Genomic DNA, 27,253 nt, shown 5'->3' with positions numbered 1-27,253 from the left:
TCGTAAAAACACCTATAGTCGGGTACAACTTTAGAAAAAAGCGGCATTTGCACCTCAAAGGCGGATGCACACGCGCTTCCACCAATGGGCGCGCGCTCTAGACTGACGTCACGAGCCGGACGGCCGGTGCGTGCCTCCGCTCAAGGAGAAGAAGCGGGACTATTTCTTTGCCGCGGAGGCAATCGGCTGCCGCGCTTCGGTCATATGGGCGGGGCCTCTCCTTTTTTCTAAAGTTGTACCCGACTATACTTCACCAAAATTTCGGGGGTGGGGGACCCTAGCCCCACTCCCCTAGCTACGGGCCTGCGTGTGAGGTAGGCTTACGCCCCACTCGCGAACAAGTTGGTACGCCACTGGGCAGGGAGGCGGGGAACTTATGCGTTGCGTTATGACTCTGTTTGATCAACGCCTTTGGTTTGATATTGGGGGGGGGGGGGGGGCAATGGGAGGGCATGCGGGAATTCTGGGGGGGCAACTGCCCCCCCCCCCCCTACCGTACCCCCCGGTGGCGCCGCCCAGCTACTCGGTGACTGCTTCGCATGAAATCGATTCCTTCAATGCGTGGGACCTGCCGGGATCTTTTGTATACTTGTTACTGTCCTTGTATATGATTGGTAATTCTTCAGTACATTATCGATTTACACATTCACAGCACTTTTCGACGCTTGCGTGCGGTCCAAGCCACAGCGAGCGTATTTGAATGTCCCTCCAAAGTTGAGTAGGAGGGGCTTCAGTACTATGGGCGGAGTTTGAGCTCTCCGCTCTCTACCTCTTTCTCTCTATTTCAGTCTGAGTACAGTAAAGTTTGAGTGAGAGAGCGAGCGCCCTCTCGCCGTGGCCTGCCGTTGCCTGCTGTTGCCCTCTGCGCTGTTTGACAGCTGGATCGGCTGGATTGGCTGGCTGGCTACTTGCACCGGCGGAAAGGCATCGGGGCTGAGTAGCTCCGCCGAAGACGGCGTCTTCGACTGCTGGCCTGTCGCTTTGCTGGGAAGTCATAGTTATGGCCACGTTCGTTCAAGACCACTTTCTGTTAGACGATCCCGCGTACAAGAAGCTCCGCGAATACTATGACTCCGATGGCAAAAAGCTCAGGATTCTGGAGCTCTTCCAGAAGGATCCTCATCGGTTCAAGAAATTCAGGTTAGGCGTCAGGTTTGTGCTTGTGTTAGCAATAGTGGTAAATGCGAGTTACGACAGTGTATTCGCATTCACCGTTTGCATACATTGTCTTTGTAATAGCTGTGACATTGACTGGTTGATGCCCCTATTCATCATGCCCTTCCCTGACCTTGGAGTTTCCTATGCGTTCGGCGCGCTTATACAACTTCCTTGTCACTAGCGCGCCCAAGATCGTTGTTTCCTTCGACTTCACTATTTACTGGCTGCCCCACCCTCTTTGTTATTCATCAATGCGTTGCCCTAATGCACACTCTAATTACTGATACTCTTGCTCAGGCACGCTAAACTTATCTTTACTTTTGGATGACAGATGCTCGGCCCACTTTGAAAGAATACAGTTGGAAATTATGGCGTTCAACTCGTTCTTTGCTTTCTCCTTCCTTGCAATACTTGCTTGTGCAGCATTTTCAGTGGCAGACAATACAGTTTTGCGTTCAGCTGACGTACTGGACCACGGTAACCGTGCAATATTTCCACGCGGATTACCTCGCAAATTTGCTTTCGCCGGCCGATAAGGTCTCGTCTCATGCTGTTCCAGTCTTTTATGTCCCCCAAAAAGCCTACAGGGAGCTGCGCGAACAATTTATTGCCTTATAAATTGTTTCGTCGGCATGCAATTTTTTTTCTTTTTTTTTTTTTTTTCAGCATTAAGTTAGATACACCAGATTCTGGCGTCCTCTTGTTTGACTTCTCCAAGAACATCATAAATGAAGAAATTATGGCGAAACTATTTGACCTCGTCAGGTCACGTAAGGTCACATTGGCCCGTGATGCAATGTTTCGTGGGGAAAAGATCAACTTCACTGAAGGGAGGGCAGTGCTTCACGTTGCATTGCGAAACCGCAGCAATACTCCCATCTTCGTGGATGGAAAGGATGTAAGTATATACTCATGCAGTCATCTGCTGTTTTGACTTTATGCTGTGTTCATATTGGTCAATGTGAGCTGCAGCCTACTGTAAAAACTTGACTGCCATGTAAAAAATTTGTAAACCAATTGTAGTTTGCTGTAACATTGTTTCTGGGCACGAAGTTACAGGCTGAATATTCTATATAGACACAGCACTGTGTCTGTGTGGTTAATTCGGTTGTTCTGTCTTTGCAAGCTGTGTTCATGCTCGGAATGTTCTTAGTTGTGATGGAGGCACAATTAATGCAACAGAGCTTCTGCACCGAAATTTTGGAGCATGTTCATATTAAATACCTGACTTGTCATAATAATATGTTGTGCTCCATTTTGCCATTTTTCATTAATACTTTGGGACTTGAGAATTATCCCAAGATTTTCTTAGGGGGGGGGGGGCATAGCCAAACACAGGCATAGCCAGGCAGGGGGGGAGGGGGTCGACCCCCCCCCCCTGCCTTGGCTATGCCTGTGTTTGGGGCATGAAGTGATAACATTTTACCTAGACTTAAATTAGATGAAAAATTGTTATGTGGCTAGCATAAAGTGACATAGTAGTTACTGAGGCATGCTTATTTAATTTGTAATCAATGTATGCTGCATTTGGGACATAGCCAGTGTTAAAGAGTGGGGTGGGGTGGTCTACACAGTACACTTGTGTTCTGTGTGTTTATAGCTGTGAAAAATTCATTGAGGTTGATTCCCCCAGCCCTTTGCTTTTACCAATGTGCTGCATATTGTAAATAGATGCTGCCTTGTGAAATTAGTGTGTAGTATTGATGTTTGAACCTAAAGTAAGCCTTAACCCAATTCATACTGTTTTACCTTGCAAAATATTATTGCTCCTTCATAAGGCTAGTGACTGTCTGCATGGAAGGAACAATTATTTTAGTTTACGTTTCTCTTCGGCTTCTTGAATTCAGGTTGCCAAATAATTTGCTTCACGCAGCCATCTTTGTAGTTAATAGAGCAAGTGTCTCAGTCAGGTGGCAGTCCTGTCTTTATTTCCCAAACTGGGGCTTCCCAAACAGGGACATTAAAGGCAAATATTTTATGTCAGAGCGAAAGGTCAATGTGTGAGAACATCTAAAATGGTAATATTAGGCACAGAAGTTCTCTAAATCAAGAAATTAAGGTAACTGTGGGACACGATTTGCGCCAGCAGTGGGATATTCTGGTAAGTTATCCTGATGACGTTGTAGGCCCTCAGTACAATTAATCGCAAGTACTCAAACTACCCTCGATAAAAAAAATAAATGCAGCTCCACTACTGTGAAACCTGAGGAAGTGTGTAGCACGGGCACCCAGCGATTCCCATTCGTAGCGTTCCCACTGCTCCGTTTACCATACCATTGATTACGTCAATGTTAGAGGTAAGCATGTAGCGTTTCCACGGGACCAGTAGAATTTTGTGAGATTCGCAAACTAGATATGCGACATGCACGCTGCTTTTTGCTGTGCTTTATCGAATTCCTGCTTGTTACGGCAGTTGAGATACGGGTCGTCTGCAGCGAGCTCAGTCAGGTTGTTCCCCTGAAAAGATGCAGTGGCGAATGCGCCAGAGATCGCAAATAGAACGAGAAATCATGCTTTTGGCGAGGCGATGGCACAATCTCTTGCGCGGCTGCCTCAGGCAAATGTTCCCGAAGTGTTTTTAGCAATGTTAAGTTAATTATTGCGATTACTTCTTGGTTATTTTGATTATATTCGACATTGTTCGATTATTTTAACTCAATTTTGAGCATTTCTAGCCTTGTTTTGGGCCTGTATGGACCGCTTGATTTTGAGTGTTATCACGCCACATGAAATGTATGGATGGATGACAAGTCGGGTCTCTAAAGTGCTATGCACTTAATAGAACATCGCTGTGATTACAAGGCGGAATAAAATGCAACTTGCACATTTCAGTTTGAATCATAGAAGAAAACAACTGACGTTACCTTTGAGAACAACGCAGCTGGCCCAAAAGTTCCTTCCTTTTGGCCAGGGGTGTGTTAGCTGGGCTCCCCTGCCCCGCAGCGTTGGCTGTTGGGTGAATGCAATGTCAGCTTTTTCTGGAAGGTGGGCGGTTTTAATTGCGATAACGGTGATTTTCTTTCAAAATGTAAAACATGCTTCCTTGGCATGAAACAAGCACCACAAGGCTTCTGAAATGCCATTGCAATAATCCACATTGACTTATTTGCCTCTAGCGTCCCTTTACTAGGGTGCATCTTTAGGTGATTTACTACTCTGCAGATAAAGATTTTTACCGCAGGAAGGAATATAAACACATATTGGTTCAAGATGACAGCACTTGTGCCATATGTCACTCTTGTGTCGTCATCTTGAGCCAGTCCATGTTTATTCCTTCCTGGGATAAAACTCCTTTTCCTTCCTTTATGTCTTTGTTTATAAATAATGCATCAGCCACATATAGAAGTTTTGGATTGTTCATTTAGTTAAAATTGCACTTAGATACATGTGGCCCCAAGAGATAATGTCATTTTATTATATTTTGAGTGTTAAATAAAGCTAGCAGATGTCGAATTTTACTTCTCTTTACTTTAGTTATTAAAAAAACATGTACAGTTTTGATTTTGCCTACTACTGTTATACTTTTAAAATGTTTGGTGTTCTGCCTATAATGGAACAAATTTAAAAAAAAAGTTCATGTAGCATGTGCTGCTGCAGCTGTGTTGCCATCAACCTCCCGAAGAAGCCTCAGAGTTTGTATATGTTATATATATGTTATTTATAAATCTTCATGGTTAATTAATCTTTTTAATGGTTAATTTTTAGGCCTGGGCATCAGTATGATGTCTGGAGAGCATGTTTTGAATATGTCTAGTTGTTGATGGCATGTTTGTTTTGTGCTTCAAAGAAAGCCTGGGAAGCTTTCGTTAAACCATTATATCCTTCAACTAGCATATGAAATTGACTGTCACTGTGTTAGTTATGCAAAAGACAGCATATCGCAGACATTTGAAAGTGATGTTTGGATTGTGCTCTACAAACCTCATATTGATATTGTTACTATAATTGTTTCAATGAAATGCAGGTAATTGCTACCAATCAATAACACAAAAGTTTCTCTAAAGAGTGTTCTTTAGAAGGTTTCTGACATACACGTGGTTTCATCCAGCCGCAAGGTTTTGCTTTCTTTTAAAACTTGTTCCGTATAACCTGAGACACCAGATATGTAATGATGCATAATATTGCATATTTCTGGGTATAAGATGTCCACTGAAGCAAAGCCTCAGCCGTGATTTTTGGTATATTGTGTGATTGGTAGTACGTTTTGATGTCTTTCCCTTGATCTTATGTGGAAATGGTAATTTTGTTACAGGTGATGCCTGGTGTTAATGCTGTGTTAAAACATATGCGGGAATTCTCAGACTGTGTCCGTAAGGGAGAATGGAAGGGCTACACAGGGAAATCCATCACTGATGTTGTGAATATTGGAATTGGAGGCTCCGACCTTGTAAGTGCAACTGATACTGTACTTTATGAAGTTAGCAATTATGCTTGTAGCATTGGCAGGTTTTTATTCTCCTACATGAACTTGCATGACACCTTGGGGTGTGTCATTCCATCCACTGCAACTTGTGTTTACAGTGAGCCCATATGGCACCACATATGCCTAGTTTCACCCGTATCGTGAATTGTTACAGGGTCCTCACATGGTGACTGAGGCACTGAGGCCCTACCAGTGTGGTCCAAATGTTCACTTTGTCTCCAACATTGATGGCACACACCTTGCAGTGACTCTAAAAAACCTGAGTGCTGAGACGACTCTGTTCATCATTGCATCAAAGGCAAGGGCTGTCGGGGCTGCATTCTTTGTAAACTATTATGAAACAGCTGCAGAAAGGCTAATGCTTGTTTTCATTTTGTAGACATTTACCACCCAAGAAACTGTCACAAATGCTCATTCAGCAAAGGAGTGGCTGATGAATCACACGAAGAATGTAAGAAACCATAACATCTTGTAATTGTACCTGTTTGAACTCTCCAAGTGCTGCCATACATTGAATATAGTTCTTAATTTGCACAATTGTTATTTCAGCCGGCTGATGTTGCAAAACACTTTGTGGCGCTTTCAACGAATGCTCCTAAAGTGAAGGAATTTGGTATTGATGAGAAGAATATGTTTGAGTTTTGGGATGTAAGTACTACTGTACATATGTTGCTTTGCCTGTGTGGAAATTCAACAAATTTTCTTACTGTTTCAGTGGGTTGGCGGCCGGTATTCGCTCTGGTCAGCTATTGGACTCTCCATCGCTGTTTTTGTTGGTAAGCATTAAGAGTTTAGTCACTTGCATTAACGTGAAGAGGCTGAAAAATAAGTTCTTCAGGTTTAGTGCAAGCAGAAGATTGGGAATGTGCGAATTCAAGAATATGGAGCAGTGTCGTTCAGAAGCATTGGAAGGAGCAATGTTGCTTTTCCACATGACACAATATCCAACAAAGGATTAGAGTGCTCAAGTGAGGGTGATTGCGCGCTGGTTGTACAATAAGGCCATGAATTTGCTAGAATTGCAGTTGATCAGGCAATCTAGAGCAGCCATTTACATGTGTGCGATTATAGAAAATGCTTTGTGATGCATGTTTTTTCTTAATGTAAGAAGGCTTAAATTTATGATTTAGCAGTTGTATGACAGTTTTAAATTCACCTTTAAATTGAGCTTACACCTGCACACAGCTGCAGTTAATACAGAAAAGGGAAGACACTTGACCAGGAAAATTAGGGCTGTCTTTGGTGTTTATTCATAGATTTTCTTTTTCTTATGTCTGTGCACGGCAGTGTTCAGGATGCAAAGGTGAACGTGCCAACTACAGGAGTTTACAGTTGCCACTTTTATTGTTAAATCTGGGGGTTGCACTATGACAAATGTTCTGTTAGCATACTCGTAATAAACATAGCAATTTAGAATTACTATCTTCACTCGTAGCTTAAAAGAAACGCCCATGAGTTGCCTAGGTACTTTTATTCTGAAAGTTCTTTTTATATCTGAACTCGCTCAAACCCAAGAACAACCTTGGGATATAATGCTTTCTGCTGTCTGCTCTTACTGTCAACCATATTTGGTCCTCAGATTTCATAGTTGCTATTTTATTCCGGGCCTAGAATCGTATGGTCACCATCAGAGGTGTCACTTACAAAAGTGGGAGAAGTTAAGGACACCATTACCCCCCCCCCCCCCCTCCCACCCAAACAGGTCCATGAAGAAGGGGGAGGGTCAACATCCCCAAATCACCGGATTAAATAATTTGTGTACATGAACTGTACTGCTGGAATGACCTTTGCATAAGCAAACCTCACATTTTGTCACAACAATGATTTACCTTGTGTGCCTTCCTCAGTACTTGACTAATTCAGCTTCCCTGCCCCCCGAGAAATTAGGAAAGCTACGCTTCCGATTACTATTAAAAATTAGACTGTTTTTCTTATAGTTTCCTCTTATTTTACCTTGGCAACTGTACACGGTCAAACATGCAAATGAAACAAAATGCAATGAAGCAAATATAAATGCTTATAGCTTGCAATCTCCCTATTTGTGTTGCCAGGCACAATTAAAGAATGAGTCACAGGCCATTTTTAATTAAAGAATGACAAGTAACAAGCCATAAGCGCTTGTGGCTTATCGTTCTTTGTCTGTTGAAAATTCACGTTATCCACAATTGGATCCGTACCAAATGGCCCGGTCAAATTGCCTAACATACTGTTCTAAATTTTATACAAGGATGTATTACTGTGTGCTTCAAAGAGCTTGATCTTGCATACTGCTTATGTAATTGTTCCTAGTGCTTCATTTGTGTTTTTGATAAAGCGTACATTGTAATGACAGAAACACAATGTTGTGAGTATCAAGATGTGAAAATTGCTTAACAATAATAGTGGGAAGGCTGTGTATTATTTAGAATACTAGCAAAATATTCAGCATCCAATTTGATTTTCTGCTGGCATTATTCGATTCATATTTGATTTGGTTTTAAGAGCTGCTATTCGCATGCCCCTGGAAACAAGTCACAACAAAATTATAGCATGCTTGATATAGGGTGTTGCCTGCTTCTAGCTTTTATTAAGAGCAGTTTACTTTAACTTGTGTCTAGTTTAACTTTGAAAATGATGGGAGATAATGTTCACTGGGATCAACACATGGTCTGAAGAGAATAGCCAAAACCATGCCAAACTCTATAGACCTTTTCACAGACTGCTCCCTGGGCGCCGCCATAATCCTCTCTGGGCTGTGCTAAATAGGCATGACCCTCCAAAAATGCACTGTCGAGGCTGTGACGTCTGCCTTTGTACTCCTGCGCACAGCCCAGCATGGCAGAATTTCTTCTCTATTGTGAAAAGGTCTATAAAAGAGCAAGATAGTTTCTATAATTCATGCACACCCTTCTTATCTGCACTGTTCCAACAGCCCATGGGAACTGTATACACTGCAGGGCACATTGTGTTTATATGGTGTTCATGCAGTGTGTTCACAGTGTGCACACACTGCGGAATGCTGCAGCCTTGCTATTTTTTTTCCCTTATTGAAAAATTCAGGACACTTTCAGCAGTCCAGTGAAAACAGGCCACCACACAAAGCATATGCATATGCACCTATGCATGACAGCAAATGTCTTTGGCCCTCTCTCCCATTCTAGATTGTGTTATTATGTTCAAAGCTGTTATGTATTGTTGGTTTGCCCTAGTGAACATAAGCGCTCACATGGTAATTCACTGCTGCAATCGGCAGCAACTAATAACCTCTTGCTTTAAATGTTGATGCTTGTAAATTGAAGCTGGCAAGAACAAATATCCAAGTTGACAGTGACCTACTGGGAAATGGGAGGTGTATGGATAAAAACTGTTTCTTATAAGTTCATTAAATTTTGTCTTGTTTATTTGTTTGTTAACGTAAAAACTTAGTTTCTAATCACTAGAAGAATATGTACATGTGCGGGTTTGTTGCACTTCTGCATTCTTTGTTGCATATGTAGTTTCCTATACACATCATAACTGGCCTATAACATTCTGCCTTTCCTTCGCTTTTATCTCTCTCTAGTGCCAGGTGGTGTTGTCTCCTTCAACATTACACATATAAGAGACTCAGTATTTCATGTTTTGGTGGCTTAATTACTGCCTGTTAAATTATGAGAAGTTATAAAATGCAGTGTAATTTGTGGCTAGGGCTATTTTCTTGTTGCGATTCCTGTTGTGGTGCATATCACATTTTGGCATCTATTTCTCATTGACTTAAGGTATGGACAACTTTGAGAAGCTACTCAGTGGGGCTCACTTTATGGACAAACATTTCCTGAATACTCCTGTGGAGCAAAATGTAAGTGCCCAAATCAGCTTGTAGTTGTGTTGAGGATAAAACGGTTAATTACTAAGAGCTGTGCTAGTAGGTTTCATGCTGCTGCTTGGTATGCATGCAGTGTAACAAGTCACAGCTTGCAAGCTTATTTTGACAGCAAAGACCACTAGCATGACTGACAAGCAGATAAAAGTGCAGATTGTAACTCTCTTCACAGTGTACCTGCCTGCTGTCCTTTTATATCTGTGCGGTCATTTCATTTCTCAGTGTCAACCATGTCTGCAAAATGCCAACTGCTTCTATATTATTTTATTTGGTACTTGCTACTGGTCGCAAATCAGACCCGAGGCATGAGGAAGGAAAAATGTGACAAGTCGTATTGTATATACAATATAACTATAACTACATTGTAAAATGAGATGTTCCTAAAATTTGCAGCAGATAGAGCCAGGGGTGGTTCATTCCACTCGTGCACAGTTCTAGGGAAAAATATAATTTTAAATACTTTTGCAATGCAACTCTTAGATTAAATACGTGTTTTGGCCACACTGCACGACTGTAGCTGAATGATCCCACGACTCAAGTGTGAAATAATTATTCTGCATGTGTTAAAAAAGGAATTTGTGAAAGAAATATTGTCTTTGATGTTGTGTTAAAACTTTTTGTGATGTCTGAAAGTAGGCTTGCCTGCATGTCTCTGAATTGTCATGAGTATGAGAGCACTTTCAGTGTCTTTTATGGCTGTGGAAGATTCCATAATGTTAACTGAGACTTGACTTTATTATACAGAATCATATACCACTGCTTTCAGATACCAATTATCCTTGCTGTGATTGGATTTTGGTACTACAACTGTTTTGGAGCAGAGAGCCAAGCCCTTTTGCCTTATGATCAGGTATGCGAAGATTAAACGGACACTAAAGGAAAATAACAATTAATGTCGGAGTGAAAGCTCAATGTATGACGTCTAAAACGGCAATGTTATCAACAGCAGTGCCCTACTTACCGAGAAATTAAGCTAAATGTATCGCACCACGTGCGCCATTAGTGGGACATTTTGGAAATGATCCCGATGACGTGAAAGCGTCAGACCACAGTTAATCGCTAGAAATCAAACTAGCTGCAATAAAAAAAAGAAGCCTCCATGCATCAAGAGACGTAATAAAGTGCTGCTCGTTTGTTTCTGTTTGATTCATGGAAAAAAGAACCTCTTTGGCGTTGGCATGGGGAACGGCGCGCGTGGTTCAAAGGGTGTTTTCCCTGAAATGCGCTTTGCCCGGCGCCCGGCTTCGCTGATGCGGTCGCATCTCAGTGGTAGTTTCGGTATCGCATACTGCCGCGTGTGTTTTGCACACTCGTGAAAGTCGCTCTGACAGAAAGTTACACAAAATGCCGCATGCATGTGATGTTGCCGGATGCCCGAATGGTGCATGGCCGCCGCGCAGTAGAGGCGGCCAACTTGGGCACGGCAACAGTGACGTCAGAAAGACCACTTTCAGGCGAGTGATTTGAAGTGTGCTAACACCAGCGCCTCCTCTATTTTTTCGGTGCCTGGGAGAATGCACTCCTCGGGCCGTCGAGCGCGCGCTCCGCCTCCGCTTGCCGCTGCCGCGTGGTGGCGCTGTGCAAGTAGACTACGGGAAGCTGGCGGTCGTGAGTATTACGAAGCCCACGAATTCGTGTTTGCATCCGAGTTTTGCATTCGTGCGTCTCGCAGGCTTTCACAGGCACACGGGAATCGAAACGCAAACATAGCGGTGAGCTGTTTCCATCACGCTCGGACTGTGTCACTGATCCCGTTAATGGGGACGGCAATCGCCGGGCGGATTCTAAGGGCTGGCGTCAAGGCCCTCCGAAAACGCACCACGAAAGCGCGGACAATTTAGAGTTGGTCCTTTGGTGCGCCAGCGAACGCCGGTTGTGGTCCAAAGACCGAGTCAGAGCCGAGAGTCGATAACACAAACGAAAACGAAATATATTCTTAGTTAAGGCAATACAAATAATACAAACACGTGCACACTCGGCTGGTACCAGTTACAGCTTCACAATAATACTCAGATGGTGTTACACAACGGGAGCTAAACAAACAGATCACACGCTACAAATGCAATCGCATGCATTACAACTATTCAATGACCGTTAAAGTCCTGAATATACAATGGCGTATCCAGTCCGCAATACTTGGACGGTAATCGAATGCTTCTCTTCAAGGAAACACTCACGCCAGCTCCAGCGTTGATCGTCGTAGCTCAACCGTCGTCGTGACTTGTCACGGCTCACGCGGCGTCGTCATCGGATTCTTCCAGATCCACGACCGACTGACCGCACACCATCATAAACACGTCTTCTTTGGCTAACGGAGCCACACTTCGCATAACTTCACCATCACCGGGCCGACTGACTCGCTCACTCCTTCGCTAACTGTCTCCTCGCTCACTGACTGCCCTACCGTCGATTGCACGCTTTTATCCCTTCTCCCCTGGGTTCTAGAAGCGTCGGGATGTTTCTTCTGCGTGCAGTACAGCTAAGCCTGGGGAAAGGGCGAGAGCTTTCTCGTATGTTCGAATCGCGGCGGCATCGCGCACGGATGCGCCCCCCCTTCCTTCCAGAAACATCTAGGATTTGCCGGGCGTTTGATCGCGTCGTCTGCGCCTGGCTCGATTGGGTGAGGAGGATGCGGCGCGCCGGCGTCTTTTGATGCTTGTTTTTTCGTCTTTTCGCGCTTCTTGGCGAGCGTTTCGCGCCGTTCTGTCTCGTAGCAGTTTGAAAGCGGCCTCGCGCGCGCTTTATAACCCGCTAATTTGTGACAGACTGTGGTGCCCCCCCCCCCCCCCAAAATTGTGAAGTGGTGTTTTTGCCAAAAATAATGAAAATGGGTGTTTTTCTCAAATAGTCAAGGTTTTCAGCAAGTGCCCTTCCCCCCTCCCCTTCCCCCCCCCCCCCTTCCGAAAAATATTCCTGGCTACGGGCTACAGGTCTGATGGCAAGTATCGCTAAACATGACCGGGCTGCGTTCGAACAGTCAACGAATGCATGTACCGGAAGCAATGCTGCCTCACGATCGCCGCCATGTGCAGCGCTGACATTAGGTCCCGTAGCCGAAGAATTGGACCCATGGACACCACATGCGCTACTGGCGAAACAACCAACAGTCATCTTGTACTGTGTCACAATGAATGCGTGCACAAGGCTGGTCAGGCTGCCCAATGCAACAAAAGCGTCCAGGGCGACAGCCATTCAGCCTCTACATTGCTCACTGCCGAAAAGGCCAAATGGAAGAGAAAAGAGAGCTGAGGAGCCAGATACTGAGGCTTTATGAAGTCGAGAGTTTGGCGGAAACCCGCCTGGCCGGGGAAAGACATAGACGAAGGTAACACAGCGCCGACCAAAAGTAAAAATATATTCTTAAAAAGACGTTTCGGCTCCCACACGGGAGCCTTGTTCACCAAGGCTCCCGTGTGGGAGCCGAAACGTCTTTTTAAGAATATATTTTTACTTTTGGTCGGCGCTGTGTTACCTTCGTCTATACTGAGGCTACAACAATTCGTCGACAAATACAAAGATGAACTCAAGGAACTGACAACAGGCCGCAGTTTTGACGCTTATCACATTGGCTCAAGTTGAGTCGGCACTACAACTTTAGATTTGAACAACAGCGTCTGTTTACACATCGGCCAGCATTGCAGGAAGCGCACGGAATATGCAGCTGAATTTCGTTTGTTTTTCGTACCACCACGATTTAACTGGTGTAAGCTCTGAAATGGTGGAATCACTTGACATAGTTCCTCATTTTCTCTGTTGCTTTCTCTCGGTGGCAACAAATGTAATTCTCAAAAGCTTTACGAAAGGAACAAGTGATCACGTATATCCCTGGAAGCAGTCTAGTGACATTTCGTGCTATTTAGCGCATGAACTCCAGGCTTGCGTATAGTGTGCTACACCAGCAGACGGTAGCACGCATCGGGGAACTTTAGGCGACCAAGCTTTCAGTATTAGCTCCTGGCAGATGCTGCTTTCAAAAATCCGCTTTCAGACAGTCAAAAATCAACTCTGTCAAGCGAACGTAACGGTGACAAAAGAACTTCACTAGCATGGGCCTAGCAGACGACGCGCGAGTGTCTCGATCAAATAGCTGCGAACGACACATGCCTTTGAAATGGGCTGGGTGCCCCGAACAACAAGCGCTTCATGATTCTCGTTTACATGTTTTCATTATACATTAAACAGCGTGAATACAGCCGAAAACTGAACCATATAGCAGCTTCGAATGCAGCCACGGCGTTCGTTTCCGCGAGCACTGACACGACGGCGGCTCTACTATGGTGGTGGCGCCTAGCAGGTAAAAGCCACACTAATGCCGATGGCCAGTTCCCATCGCACTCCTCACCTTCGCCCAGGCACGGAAAGATAGAGGAGGCGCTGGCTAACACGATGCGGACCACTAAAACGCGATTTTATGTCAATATAAACACTTCCTTGGCACAAAAGTAGCACTACGAAGTTTCTGGACCGCTATTTCGACAATCAACGTCGACTTAATATTTGCCTTTAGTGTCCCTTTAAATGACCTTTTTTTTTCTTTCCTGCTTTTCTCCAATTTTTTTGCATTGCATCTCCAAAATCCTTTGCTCAGTGAGTTGGTGTAAACCTGTACTGAATGTACGGTAGAATAAGGAAGTAATCTACAAGCAAAAGCTCTGAGCGACCTTCCCTGGTGGCTTAATGGAGCCCCGGTCACTGGTTCATTTCCCAACCATGGCTGCTGCAATTTGATGGGGGTGAAATGCAAAACCTCTTCCGTATTTAGGTTTAGGTGTACTTTAAAGACTATCAGGTTGTCGAAGTTGGTCCAGAGCCCTCCACTAATGGTGTACCTCGTAAACTACTGTGCAGTTTTGGGTTGTTGAACACGAGTCCAATTTAATGTAACTTAAAATCTCTGAAAAGGAGGGGAGCACAGGTGCTTACCAAAAATCACATTTGTTTACCTAAAATCAGCTGTAACTTGACTAGCTGATGTTAGAAAAAACAGGTGTCACATTGACCGTTTATGGGATACGACATAGTGCTCATCCCTGCAACCCAGCAGCATTAAATGAAACTTTAAAGAGGAAAGAGGGAGTCTACAGTGTTGGTTTGTTGCTTTTGAGGCCATAAATAGCTACATGAAAGTGTGGTGGCCAGTTAGCAGGAAGGGCTCATTTGTCCAGAGTCAGTCCTGCTGTACACAACACTGGCCTAGTGGAACAATTCTTGGCACAGTGTGGAGAATGGGTATGCTCCTATTTGTTTGAAGAGGGCTGTGTTTTAAGCTCCTTTATAATACAGGATGTTTAAGGAGGCAGCATGAAAGCGCCAGACATTAACATTGTTAATATATTTATTTGTGTTGGTGCTTAAAGGGACACTAAAAAGAAAAAAATCTTCTCATATTAGTAAATTACTCTTTCACAATAATAAAACCACCATGCTTCCCGCGAGAAAACACTTTGTAAGCGCGAAAATGCACAAGAAGAAAATGCGGGTGGCAACACCTTGAGAATTTTCCTCACCAATCGCCATGACGTCGTAGATTTCAATGGTGTCTACTAGGACCTGCGTCGTTCAAAATCTGTAAGAATGAAATAAGTTGTCCTCTGAGGGGGCCAGAGACTCAACATACCAAGTTTCAGGAAATTTTGTTCGGCCAATGTTTCCAAAATACAAAAAATACACTTTGAAGTCCGTGAAGTCAAGTGCGGAGATTTCGGCTTGAGATATAAAAATGAGACTTTGATCTTGATTTTCTCCCGTATTATTACAGCTATAATGTTGTAATTAATGACATTAGTTTTCAGAGTAAAATTTATCAATCTAAATTGATTCATTGTTTCACTTTAAGTGTACCTTTAACTCTGCCTTCATGAGCTCCTCTGTTGGCTATTGAGCACATTTGTTCCAGCTTGCATTGTGATGCAAGCTGGAGCAGCTTGCATTGTGATGCAAGTGTTGCATGGACTGTAGCTGACAGCAGTAATCGTTACTTGTGGTGTGAACGCAGCTATTTTCAAAAGCCACATTAGTCGGTTATAGAACCTGAAGGTGGTCTTTGAAGACTCCAGTCAAACAGTGTGTACATAAAAATTATATTTGTTGGCATGTTTGTTTTTCCTGCAGTCATTTTGTTCACCAATATTGTGCAACTGTTATAAAGCAATCGCTTATCACATGTAAGTGCTTGCTTGGATAAACATATTGTTGGTAGGCTTGCTAGGATTGGAATTTTAAAATTTTGAATGATTACTTTGCCAACTCCTGATGTAATCTGTCTTTTCAGTACATGCACAGATTTGCAGCCTACTTTCAGCAGGGTGACATGGAGTCTAACGGCAAATACGTTACTCGGAGTGGACAGAGAGTAGCATATACAACAGGACCCATTGTCTGGGGTGAACCAGGCACCAATGGCCAGCATGCTTTCTACCAACTCATTCACCAGGGTACGTAAGCATCTGGTGAAAAATGGCATGTCGCTGCACAGACATTCTCAAACAAACGCACACATACCTACAGTACAGCTGGTGTCCCAGCACAGTGCAACTGTAGTAGGTGACGCATTGCGTGCCGATAGCTTAGAACGATCGGCTCCACACTAATGCAGGTACCGTATTTTAATGAAGCAGCACTTTTTCTCACTCAGCAGCTGATTGCTCTGCTAGCATATACACATACATTGGGGAAAGCTGGATGAGTCGTTTGCTCTGCCGGCATGTTTCCTGTCATAGTTTTGAAATGCTTTTTTGTTTTCTTTCTCTGTGAAGCATAAAACTCGGGTGGCAGCCACTGCGGTGCTTCTTGCAGACAGGCGAAATAGTTTCAGCTCCTGTTTGTAGATTAAGAAACAGATCAGCACCATAGAATGCACGAAACAAGCAAGCTGTCTACTTGTGTATTTCGGAACGATTGCTGATTTTCCTGACCATATTCTGCTTCAGTGCGCCTTGATTCAAATTTCGTCACTTCCTTGTCACGTGCAGTTCCGGCCTTGCGTAACGGAGAGGCCGTGTTCTGTGCGCGCTGGGCGCGTGCAGTTTCGACTTCGCCCTTAAAACTTCATTATGAATATCTCTAGTTACGTGCACTCTGCAATTTCTAGAAAATGGGTATGCCATAAATTGACACACTAGACCTTTCTAACATAAACTGCCCTAAAGTCAATAATGCAAAATTTATTTAACTAGCTTTTGTTAATTAGTCTCGTCAATGCCACTTTATTTGCGGCAAAGTATCTCCGCCTTGACATAGAGTGCGTGTGTGAGAACAACTGGAGCGTGACTGTCATAGAATTTTTGTGAAAAATCTGTATTGTCTAAAAAAAAGCACCCTGTAGATCATAACTGCTGTGCCCAATCATTGAAGCCTTAGTCCTTGCAAAAATGAATTTCTTTCCTTTAGGCACTCGCATGATTCCCTGTGACTTCATTGCACCAATCAAAACTCACAACCCAATCAGTCATGGAATTCATCAGGAGGTAAGATTCTCAGTCTCCTCTACCCTTGTGAGCAAAGTTATGTGGACTTCAAATATCATGAGACAACAGAATTACATCACGAAAAAATCGCATTGCATTCAAATTTCTGTGCCTTGTGGTGTTTCCATAGCCAAGTACAGGCTGTGCCTCGTAGAGAAGTTCCGTAATTTATATGTAGTGGCTGCAAAGTAACGTTTTTTAGAAACCTGTGGTCTATGTTCTTTTGCTCACAGGTATAAATACCAGCCCCTTGGCAGCGCCGAGAAAAAAATTGAGAATGCCATTATCCTGACGGTTTCCTTTTTTCTTTTTTTTTCAAGTATTTGTTGGCTAACTTCCTTGCTCAGCCAGAGGCTCTCATGAAAGGAAAAACAAAAGAAGAAGCCAGAGCTGAGTTGGAAAAAACTGGAATGAATAAAGATCTACTTGAGAAAATTCTTCCACACAAGGTAAGTTTGCCTAACAATCATGAAGAGTTTTTGTAAAACTGAAAGTATCCAAGGTGCTAACAAATTTTTCTATGCAAAAAATTTCTCTTCTGAAATAGAAAACTTATTGCGGTCAGTAATTTTGACATTTGTCAAACTCTGCAATTCAGTAGCAACATTCACTGATTAGGGATGGTGATACAGTCGAACCCACTTCAACTGTATTACCATCCGAAATGATACAGATTTTAACAATATATTGACTATAAAAACGAGAAGCTGCTGCACTAAATTTTGTAGTTTTTATGGTGGAATAACCTGCTTTCAACGATGCCCCCATGCTGCATTATCAGTTATAATGAAGTCTGGCTGCCGGATATCAGTTCCAAAAGGTAATGGAATGCAAAATCCTTGGTGGAAGGAAAGAAAGATCGAGCTGCTGTACCCCCACCCCCACTCTAACTGCCCACAGTCTGCGTGACTGCTCACGCAATAGGACCTCTTTTGTAGCCAGCCTTGCACGACTCTCCCATTGCCCTTCAACCCCTCCGAACGTGAATAGGCTACTCTACGGCAAACACCACCCACCAAAACACGAATGGACTGCCCCAACTGTGCTGTTCGGGCACTTCTCCTTGTTTTCTCGCTGGCCTCTCGTTCTTCGCAGTTCTACCAACAGATTACCTAAGTCGCTTTTGCTGGTTGCAAGCAATGCGTTTGTGCAGCGTACTTAGTGATCTTGCAGAAAGAGGCAACACTGAACGGTAGTGAAGTGCATTTAAGCTTTCGCCTATTAAAGGGACACTAAAGAGAAACAATGAATCGGCCTAGATCGATGAATTGTGCTCTGAGAACTCCAATGTCATTAATTTCGCCATCATTGGTTTATGAATAGAGGAGAAAATCAAGTTAAAAGTGTCATTTTTAAATTTCTCGCTGAAATCTCACCGCGTGACGACACGGATTTCAAAGTGTGTTTATCGTATTTTGGCGCCATTGGCTCAACAAGACTACCCCATACTTGGTATGTTAAGTCTATGGCCCCCTCAGAGGACAATGTACTTCATTTTTACAGATTAGGAACTATGTAGTCCCTTGCAGGCGCCGCCAAAACGTGACGTCACGACTAATGGTGCGGAAACTTCAAGATGGCGTCACCACCCACATTTTGTTTTTGTGCGTTTTCTCGCTCACTAAGCGTACTTTACTAATATGAGAAAAATCGTTTTGCTCTTTAGTGTCCCTTTAAGCGTGCAGCACGCTCTTACAAGTGCGCTAGGCCACATGCACTACCGAGAAGTTATCTGAAGATGCTTATCATAATAGGGTTGTCGGCGATAAGTTGCGATGTGGTTGCCGCAATCATGTATTCGTGCATTTCCAGTGCCTATCCGTGAAGGCATCGCCACACTTGCGCCGTGACAGCAGCCCCTTCAAATTCTTGGTATGCTTCACCGCATAACATTTTGGCATTACGGCGAAGCTGACATTTAGAATCCGCTACAGCCACAAACGGATCGACCCACGAAAGCGCTGTTTCGAGCTTGCGAGATGAACGATGCACCAGCGGTGGCGGCTTCAATTAATGCAGTTTCAGACCTGCAATTTGAGCAAAAAGTGAAAAATCGGATGCTGAAGAGTTTCAGCGTCGGGAATTCCAGACGTTCTTGTATATTGACTCTATAGGGCTTGTGGCAGTGGCGCAAGAGCGTCCGAATTTTCAGGCATGTCCGAAAAATCTGCATGAGGCTGTATTCTTCTGTGTCGTCCCTATTACCAATGTGTGCTGGTATAAAAACTATAATATCCCATTGGATATTATAGTTTTCTCACAACAGCTTGCAATCCCCCTTTTTTGCTTTCTTTTTCTTTCATAAAATCAGTTTATAACAATTATCAGTTATAATACTGGAATTTTCATGGCACTTGGATTGTTATAAATTGGTTCAACTGTGTTATAAATTGGTTCGACTGTATTACTGAACACATAATCTTAGTAGGACTTGGTGCTAGGCTAGTTGGTACATGCTATTCCGTACCCGTAGGTCACAGGATCAAATCCTGGCCATGGCAGCTGCATTTTCGATGGAGGCAAAAATTCTTGAGGCCTGTGTACTTAGATTTAGGTGCACATTAAAGAACCCCAGGTGGTCAAAATTTCCGGAGCCCTCCTCTGCGGCGTCTCTCATAATCATATCATGGTTTGGGGGTGTTAATCCCCAACAATTATTATGCTATTCTGTCAAAGTAATGAATGAAAGGAAGAGAATGGATCAGGGAACCCATTTTTTTTTGTTAGACACAACCTATCAAAGCCAACAGATAATGGAGCAAATGAAAGATATGGGGGTGCTGGCCAAGGAGAGCAGTGGAAAGAGATGAAGAGTGACCTGGGGCGTGCTCACGCTCGTAACTCTCGCTCGCCTTGCCGCTGCAGGCAGATCAGTCTGGCCGGACCTTCGAGCAGTAAAGGTGTTTTTCTTGTAACTGCCTCCGTGTTGTGTCTGAGGGCTCTGTCCGAGCACTAGCCCTGAGCCTGCCAAGTATAGGAGACATTATTCATAGTTTTTGATTGAAGCGCTGTTATTATGACAAAGGGAAATTAGTTAACGTGGACAAAAGACAGCTTGCCACGGTTGGGGACTGAGCTCGCAGCCTTAGTAAGATGCACAATGACAGAAGCCTTTCTTCATTTGCTGCTGTGTCTTATTTACACAAAGTAGAAAATTAATGAACAAAAAGTATCCCACAAAATAGTGAATTGCCATTGATGTCGATCTTTTATTTAATCTAATTAAACAGTTAAACCCATTCAATTAATTGTTTTCCAGACCGTGATAGGAGTGGCGCGTGAATCTTGAAATTGTACTAGAATTCTGAGCACGAAGAGCGACTGTGGCTTGGCGGTTGCATGATATTCAAGTGAGAGTGTCTGTCAAGTGGTGACTGTTTTCTCTCAAGTGATGCTGTAGCTGGCTGAGCCCCCTTTTTTAGTCCCTTTTTCTTCCCCAACACCGAACATGACACGTTAGGGTCAGAGGCAGCCCAACATCATGGAGGAATGGACTAGGAGAGAGAGGTCATGTCACGCAGAGCCTTGGTATGCAAGCTCTTTGTGTAGATGTTTCTCTCATGTTTTCCCTGGCAGTATCAGCCCAACACGTTAGACAAGGATGCTTGGTTTGGGGTAGATTTTTAATCGATGTTCCCTTTGTTTGTCTGTGCTGCCATAAGTTTGCCTGCAAAGGGGAGCACTAAAACTTTCCGGATGCTCTGACATTGAGAATACACATTGGGCCAACACTTTTTGACTTCCCTCATTCTGTACAATGCGTTACTTTACCTTATTTGCGCTGGGACTGTGAATCAGGAGTTGATAAGCCAGATGCTTTCACTGTTCTTAACTTGCACTACAACTGTGTGCTTGATCATTACGCTTATCCCAACTCCCTGGGGACTTTGTGGGTTGAGAGAATGTATTCTACTTAGCGATATGAACCTGCACAAGTTTCCGCGTTGTGGAGGCACCACCAGAACCTGATAGTAACATAGCCCACATCCTTTGATGCCACTCGCACAGGGGCAGTACCAAAAGTAGGGGGGTGGGAGGGGAGCATAAATGGCACCAACTTATATTTATGCAGCCCCCTCCCCATTCCTTATAGTCTACTGAGCAACCATAGAGCCACTACTGAGCACGCATAGAGCTCAGGAGCCACTGTACAGCTCCTGAGCTCTTGACTAACCACTGACCATATAGCTGGGTCTTCTTATGGCATTCCTGCACCTTTGAAGGAACTTTCTCACCATACCTACCCCATCAGGGGGAAAAACCTGGTGGCGTCCCAGCCATTGCATCACTATATAAATGGGTACTACAGCCAGGCATTTCCCTAAGTTGGTATCTAACTCGGTTGTTCATGCAGTTTCACAAAAAAGCAACCATTGTGAGCATTTGTGCTTGTGCTACTGTTTGTGCATTTCATTTGATTGCGTGGAATTGAGCATAAACATAAGTACTCAAGACTCCTGTGAGCATAACTTGGATAAACATAAGTACTCAAGACTCCTATGAATATGTGAGCCAAATATTATACCACTGCATGCAGCAGGGAATTTGCAGTCTTGCTTCAAAAACAGCTGAAAATCGTTCGCTCCCCTCTTGGCAAACTACATAGTTGAAGGGACCATTTACATAGTCTGTTCATTGGCTGATTTCATGATTGCAAAAAGATCCTTGGCAATATTTATATTTCTTTCGTGCTCAATACAAAAAACATTAATCTTTCTCTCTTCAGAAGCAGTGGAAAAGTAAATATCTTAGTAATTCCGATCTCGATCAACAGTCATCCTCTTATTGTTTTGTTTTTCATTGTTCATGGGAGGTGGCATGTGGTGTACAGTCAAACCCGGGTATATCGAACTCGCCAAAAAACGTTTATTAGTTCGATATATGGCATAATTCGATATAGGCCCGCTCTAGGATTTGATGACACAAAGGCACATGCCAATAAGAAAAGCACTTTATTAATATGGTGGCTTACTTGCGTGCCCTACTTTGGAACAAAATAGTCTTGGATTTTCTGTTTCAACGACTTCGCTGCCTGGGTCAGCACGCACGCCTCCACGTTGTCAGAGTCGGAGCAGCTGAGGCCGCAACCTTCCATATTCACGCAATAGCGCCGGACCAACGCAAGTGCACTAATTCCTTCGGAGAATGTAGGCAACGGGCCATCGTCAATTTCCTTATTGCTGTCGCTTTGGCTCACGGTCGGCACGACGTATACAACATAGTCCTCATCTTGTAGCTGTCATATGATGGCGACATCATCGTCTGCACTGACGAACTCGTTGAATGTCGATCCGTTGATAGCACCCGGGAACTCTGCCAGCTGGCTGCAAACTTTGGCGGAAACATCTGCGGTGTCAGCTACGGAGGCATGCGGAAGCCGGCATGCCTAAAGCAGTTGGAACCTCCTTGGAATCTTGTACGCGGCGGCGACGTCGAACTTCTTCTCACCGCGCTCGACTCGATTTATGACATCGAGTTTCGCAGCAAACGGCAAATTCTGCCTCCTTGCACAAGCCATGACGACAGCGTGCCAAGAAAGATCACAGAGCGCCAACAGGCAACACCACCAGCATGGACCACGCTGAATGAGGACCCGAGGAAAAGAGGCACCAGCAGGCACGCAAGCATAAAGAAAGAAAAAATGGCGCTCACTTTTACCGCCTTCGCGCCTCGGAGAAAGCACGACAGCTTCTGATTGGCTGTAAGCGCAGCGAGCAGGCCAGGATCATTTTTTGGAGGGGGGTGTTCGGCCGTGCACAGCCGGGTCTAAACCACTTTTTCTAGGGTGGCGCTGGCAGTTTTCCCCGCCACCGCGAGGGAAAGCCAACTTGCTGGGGCACTTTTGAGGCATATGGAGTTTGTTATATCGGTTGTCGTTGCTATTTTCGTTCGATGTAACAGTAACTTTTGCTATATATTCTCAATGTAAATTTACCGTGCTTAGAAATTGTTCGATATACGGGATAATTTGATATAAACGGGTTCGATATAGTCGGGCTCGACTGTACTGCACCCGTGCTACTTCATACAATCTGTGCCTGAGCTGGTCACTTGTCCCACACTGAGCCCACTACGACAGCACTTACCAATGCATAATGTTGTTTCCAAAACCACCGGTACGCTCCGATTGCACGCTTTGTCTATTTTACGTGCTTCATTAGCAAAAGGCCTTGCCAGGCATCTCTGAGTGTTCCTTGAATTCACTTTCAAAATATGCTATCAGGATTTGGCTACTATCCGTTGATCAAGCAAGCTATGGACAAAACTGGTGCGCATCAGGTACTCTCAAAGCTCGGCCAGACTTTAGAACAATAGTTTCATCTTTTTCTGCATAGTTAGTGTGGCCACCATGTGCTGGTGGCGCACACATCGTTATACCGAAAGTTTGTGAACGTGTTCAAAGAAAAAAAAAAATGAAGAGAAAACGCTCAAGGTCATGACGTGCACTGACGTAGCTTCTTGCCCCTTTGTCATACCCTCCTGTGTAGCTTTCAGCATGCTTGTCGAGACAAAAGAGAAAAAGCGCTCGGAGTGTGTCAAACCCCTGCAACTTTGCTCGTACTTCACGAATTCGGAAAATTTTTGTGGCAGCAATTCACGAGGCAATACACTCCAATAGTGAGATCATTCAGTGGTTACTTAGAAAAGTGTTGCCGGACCCCTTTAAAAATGGTAAGAGCTGGTTGCAAAGTGTGTAACAGATATTGGTGAGCCAAGTCCAGGTGTCCAGTGCTGTTTTTTTTATGGTGCGGGGGATGTAAACTCGAAATTTAGTGCTAAAGAGGACTGGAGAGCATAATGAAGAGAACATAAGGAGTGAGTCTGTCTATACAGTCAAACCTAGTTATAACGTAGTAGCATTGGTACAGAAAATTAGTTTGTTATATACAATATCTATTGTAACAGCAGAGAAATTGGCTCTAACGAATTGGCAATCTGGCTCGCATAACAATCTCTAGACGCGATATTGTAAAAGTATGAGTGGAAAAACAGCGAGAAAAGACATGACAGATGCCCTGTCCTGTCAATTTCTTTCAGTTCTTAGCTTTTCTGCTCATACATCTACAATATATTGAACCAACTGGCCCAGCAGACCACCATCTTAAAATCCTAGATACGAAAATCTAGCTCTGAAAATGCAAGATCTCATTGGCAGAAACATTCCTCAAATACGATGCCTGGGAGCGCCAGTCGATCCCTAGCTTTGTCCAGCACCACTATCCCCTTAGGTCGAACTTCGTCTTCGACGGCAGGCCAAACAGAACCGGTATCCGCGAAACAGTTCTGTACTGTTCCTTATTGTGGACTGCCCCATGTCATTCCACAATCCATACATTTCCAACATCATCTTGATGTTTATGGCTGTTGATCGGTGTCGATCGATATCGAAAAACAGACGCTTCCGTTTGGTGATGCAACTGTTTTTAGATGCGAAGTATCTCTTGCTCAGGGGTATGTAACGCAGTGTGGTCATCCGTATGCAGCGTTGTAGTCCGCACTCACACTACGCATGCGCGACTCTCCTCCTTCCCTCTCTCCAACAACTGCGCGTTACTCTCTTCACTTCTCTATCATCACCTGCTTGCGCTTCTCCTGCGTTCTCGCTTCTGCTCTCACGGCGCATACGCTACTCTCCTCCTCTAGTCTCCTCTCCTTCAAGTGGTAGAGCGCTGCGCATGATCAGTCCAGCGCTTACCTCGGTTGGCTCCTCTGAAATGCGGGCTCGACATGCCGAAATTCTCTCCTGCACAGCGCCGCGATGAGGGCCAGCGCATGCGCGTCCCCTCCCCCTCTTTCTCCTCTCCTACGCTGCCTTTCTCTTGCGCGCCTGTTGACGTTCCCCGCACGCCCTGTGAGAATTGACGGCCAGGCTAGAGGGAAGACACGCCGCGCGTAGTGTTCCTCTTCGCGTTCCGCAACGCGAGGTCGGTAGCATGCCCAGCGAACGCCAACGGAACGCGATCGTGCAAGTGCTCCGGCTTCGCATCGCCTCATGGTCCCCTTTAGTGGGAGATGGTGTAATTTTTTTAACCATACTTTAACCAAATTTTGAATGTTAAAACCAATGAAAAAAAATTTATCGTGAATTGTCGTTCAATATTTATTTTGCTTTTTATACTGCCTTTTGAGTTTTGAGCCTCATGCGAACCAAATATTTATTAGTTAAAGCCATCGTTGCGATGGCTCTCGCTTTACCTGTTTTGTTATTAAAAAAAGTAAATGTCACTGAAATGAAGCGTGACCAACCAAAGTTCATATTTAGTTCGCTATGACCGATAATTCGCTGTATCAGTGTTCGTTACGAGCTTCACCCTCACAGTTCAGCCATTTAGCATTCCCTAGCCCTACCTTAACTATTACAAAACCAGCGATTTTCTTTCTATTTGCATGTAGGAATATTATGCATATTTTAATAGGGCCGCAACTTTCAGTTGTGCCATTTTTCATAATTTTTTTTATTCTGCGGTGTATATTTCATTCTGAAATGTATATTTATTCCTTCACTAGTCATTAGTGCCGGTTATATTTAGTCTTTAAGAAATTAAAGATAATTCTTTATCGAAGCTTTATACGCGGCTTGTATTTGTCATCCTGGTTGCCCCCTCTCAAACATTGAAATAGGCTTCTACATGAGTAGATGACTCTTTGTCTTTATAAAAGTGCCCACCAAAAATGTCGAATAATTAAGAAAATCCCGCCAGTAGTGACTAAAGGATTAAAGGTTAAATTGGTGTAAATCAGTTAATGATTAATTGTTAATTGATGAAAAAATTAATCCACCACCCCCTCACTGGTGTGGAATAGTTACTGCAGCACAGCAAAAGCATTTACTTGTGTTGCAAAGACATTCAAGATGTACTGAACCAGCGAAGGAAATTTTCATGACCACTACTTGTGAGGAAATTTTTAGGCTTTGTTTCTTACCTTGCTGGTATGATAAATTGTTTTTTTTTTTAACCTAAAGCTGACATTATACGCAGTGGGACATAAATTGATAAGCTTCCTTCACACACTGGTAAATCATTGCACTACTATTCGCTGCCCTACTTATTATCAACAATTTTAGCTGTGGGAGCTTTGTAAAATTGGAGTTTTATGTCATGCTTGCTTGAGGGGGACTGTGTGCTATGTTGTAAGGATTCCTGCTGTTTTACTTCTAAGATATGACGTAACTTCTTTTTTTCCCATCTTTAAAGGTTTTTGAAGGCAACAGACCGACTAACTCGATCCTTGTCGATAAGCTAACACCATTCAACCTAGGAATGCTGATTGGTAGGTACATCAGCTCGTCAAACTACTTACGGTTGGCTTCCTTCAAAGCTTTACACTAAGTTTCTTTTATTATTTTGCAGCAATGTATGAGCATAAGATCTTCACTCTTGGTGTCATATGGGACATCAATTCCTTTGATCAGTGGGGGTAAGTCTCTGTGTGCATGTGTGTGTGGCAGTACAGTATTCTGTGCCAAGACACATATGCACTCACTAAAGAAGTAAATCATTTCAAGAAATTTTGTTTTCCAGCGTTGAACTTGGCAAGCAACTGGCCAAAGTCATCGAGCCAGAGCTGAAAGGCAAGAATGAAGTGTCTACTCATGATTCATCGACAAATGGCCTGATCAACTTCATCAAGTCCTACAACTAGTAGCTTTTCTCTGGTGGCTTGGTGGTGTTAAATTTACTTAACCATTCAAAGCAACATTTTCAGCTGAGCAACTAACTTACAATAAAAGTAGTAATCTGGAAGCTGTGCGAGGCGTGTCAATGGGGCTTGCACTGCGAACATATTCTAAATTTTTTAGATAATATTATGCAAAAGAAATAAATGTATGTTTAGGAAACTGCAGACATTATATTGCGTAAAGAATTATATGTTTAGTTTTGATCAGTTTCTGGTTCTGCAACATCTGTGGTAAAGTGCTGCTGGTGTTCAGATACCATAAATGCAAATAATGGTTAGTAAGATATTCAGGGAGAATGCTACTTGAGTGATACTGCTCCAGTAGGGAGCATGTATGCAACTTCAATAAAAGTTATTGCTCAGTGTGTGCTGTTTGTGTTTCGAGCACATGCTCACTATACCAATACATTTTGCAATAGATCTGATACAGGTAAATGATAAATACAACTCTATATGCACAGGTTGTGGTGTATATTCTAGTTAGTACTTTCTCTAGTTTTGTTTAGTAAGTCACTTGTTAGAATTCATATGTGTGTGTTGTACAACTGTGGTGTATTTAAGAAAAATAAATTATTGGCATGTTGGTCAACCTGTCTTGGATAAATTGGAGTGGATCAAGGAGTGTGTCAATCCTTTCACTACAATATATTTTTACTGGAATGCACTGTGCTTGTAAGGCAACAT

General features: G+C 43.6%; 1 protein-coding gene across 1 annotated transcript; it reads left to right on the top strand.

The window, feature by feature from the left end:
- Window positions 1–882: 882 nt before the first annotated feature.
- LOC119378365 (glucose-6-phosphate isomerase) lies at window positions 883–27,178 on the top strand. The gene is made up of 15 exons (XM_037647532.2): window positions 883–1,140; window positions 1,825–2,056; window positions 5,411–5,545; window positions 5,736–5,879; window positions 5,961–6,032; window positions 6,131–6,229; window positions 6,297–6,357; window positions 9,319–9,398; window positions 10,189–10,272; window positions 15,694–15,856; window positions 16,812–16,888; window positions 17,209–17,337; window positions 26,086–26,161; window positions 26,242–26,308; window positions 26,413–27,178. The coding sequence occupies exons 1-15, from the start codon at window positions 1,001–1,003 to the stop codon at window positions 26,531–26,533; spliced, it is 1,680 nt and encodes a 559-aa protein (XP_037503460.1). The 5' UTR covers window positions 883–1,000; the 3' UTR covers window positions 26,534–27,178.
- The last annotated feature ends 75 nt before the right edge of the window (window positions 27,179–27,253 follow it).

This window comes from Rhipicephalus sanguineus, chromosome 1 (genome assembly GCF_013339695.2).
Source record: "Rhipicephalus sanguineus isolate Rsan-2018 chromosome 1, BIME_Rsan_1.4, whole genome shotgun sequence".
NCBI lineage: Eukaryota > Metazoa > Arthropoda > Arachnida > Ixodida > Ixodidae > Rhipicephalus > Rhipicephalus sanguineus.
Note: the sequence above shows the minus strand (reverse complement) of the source record. Positions and strands in the feature narration are given on the sequence as shown.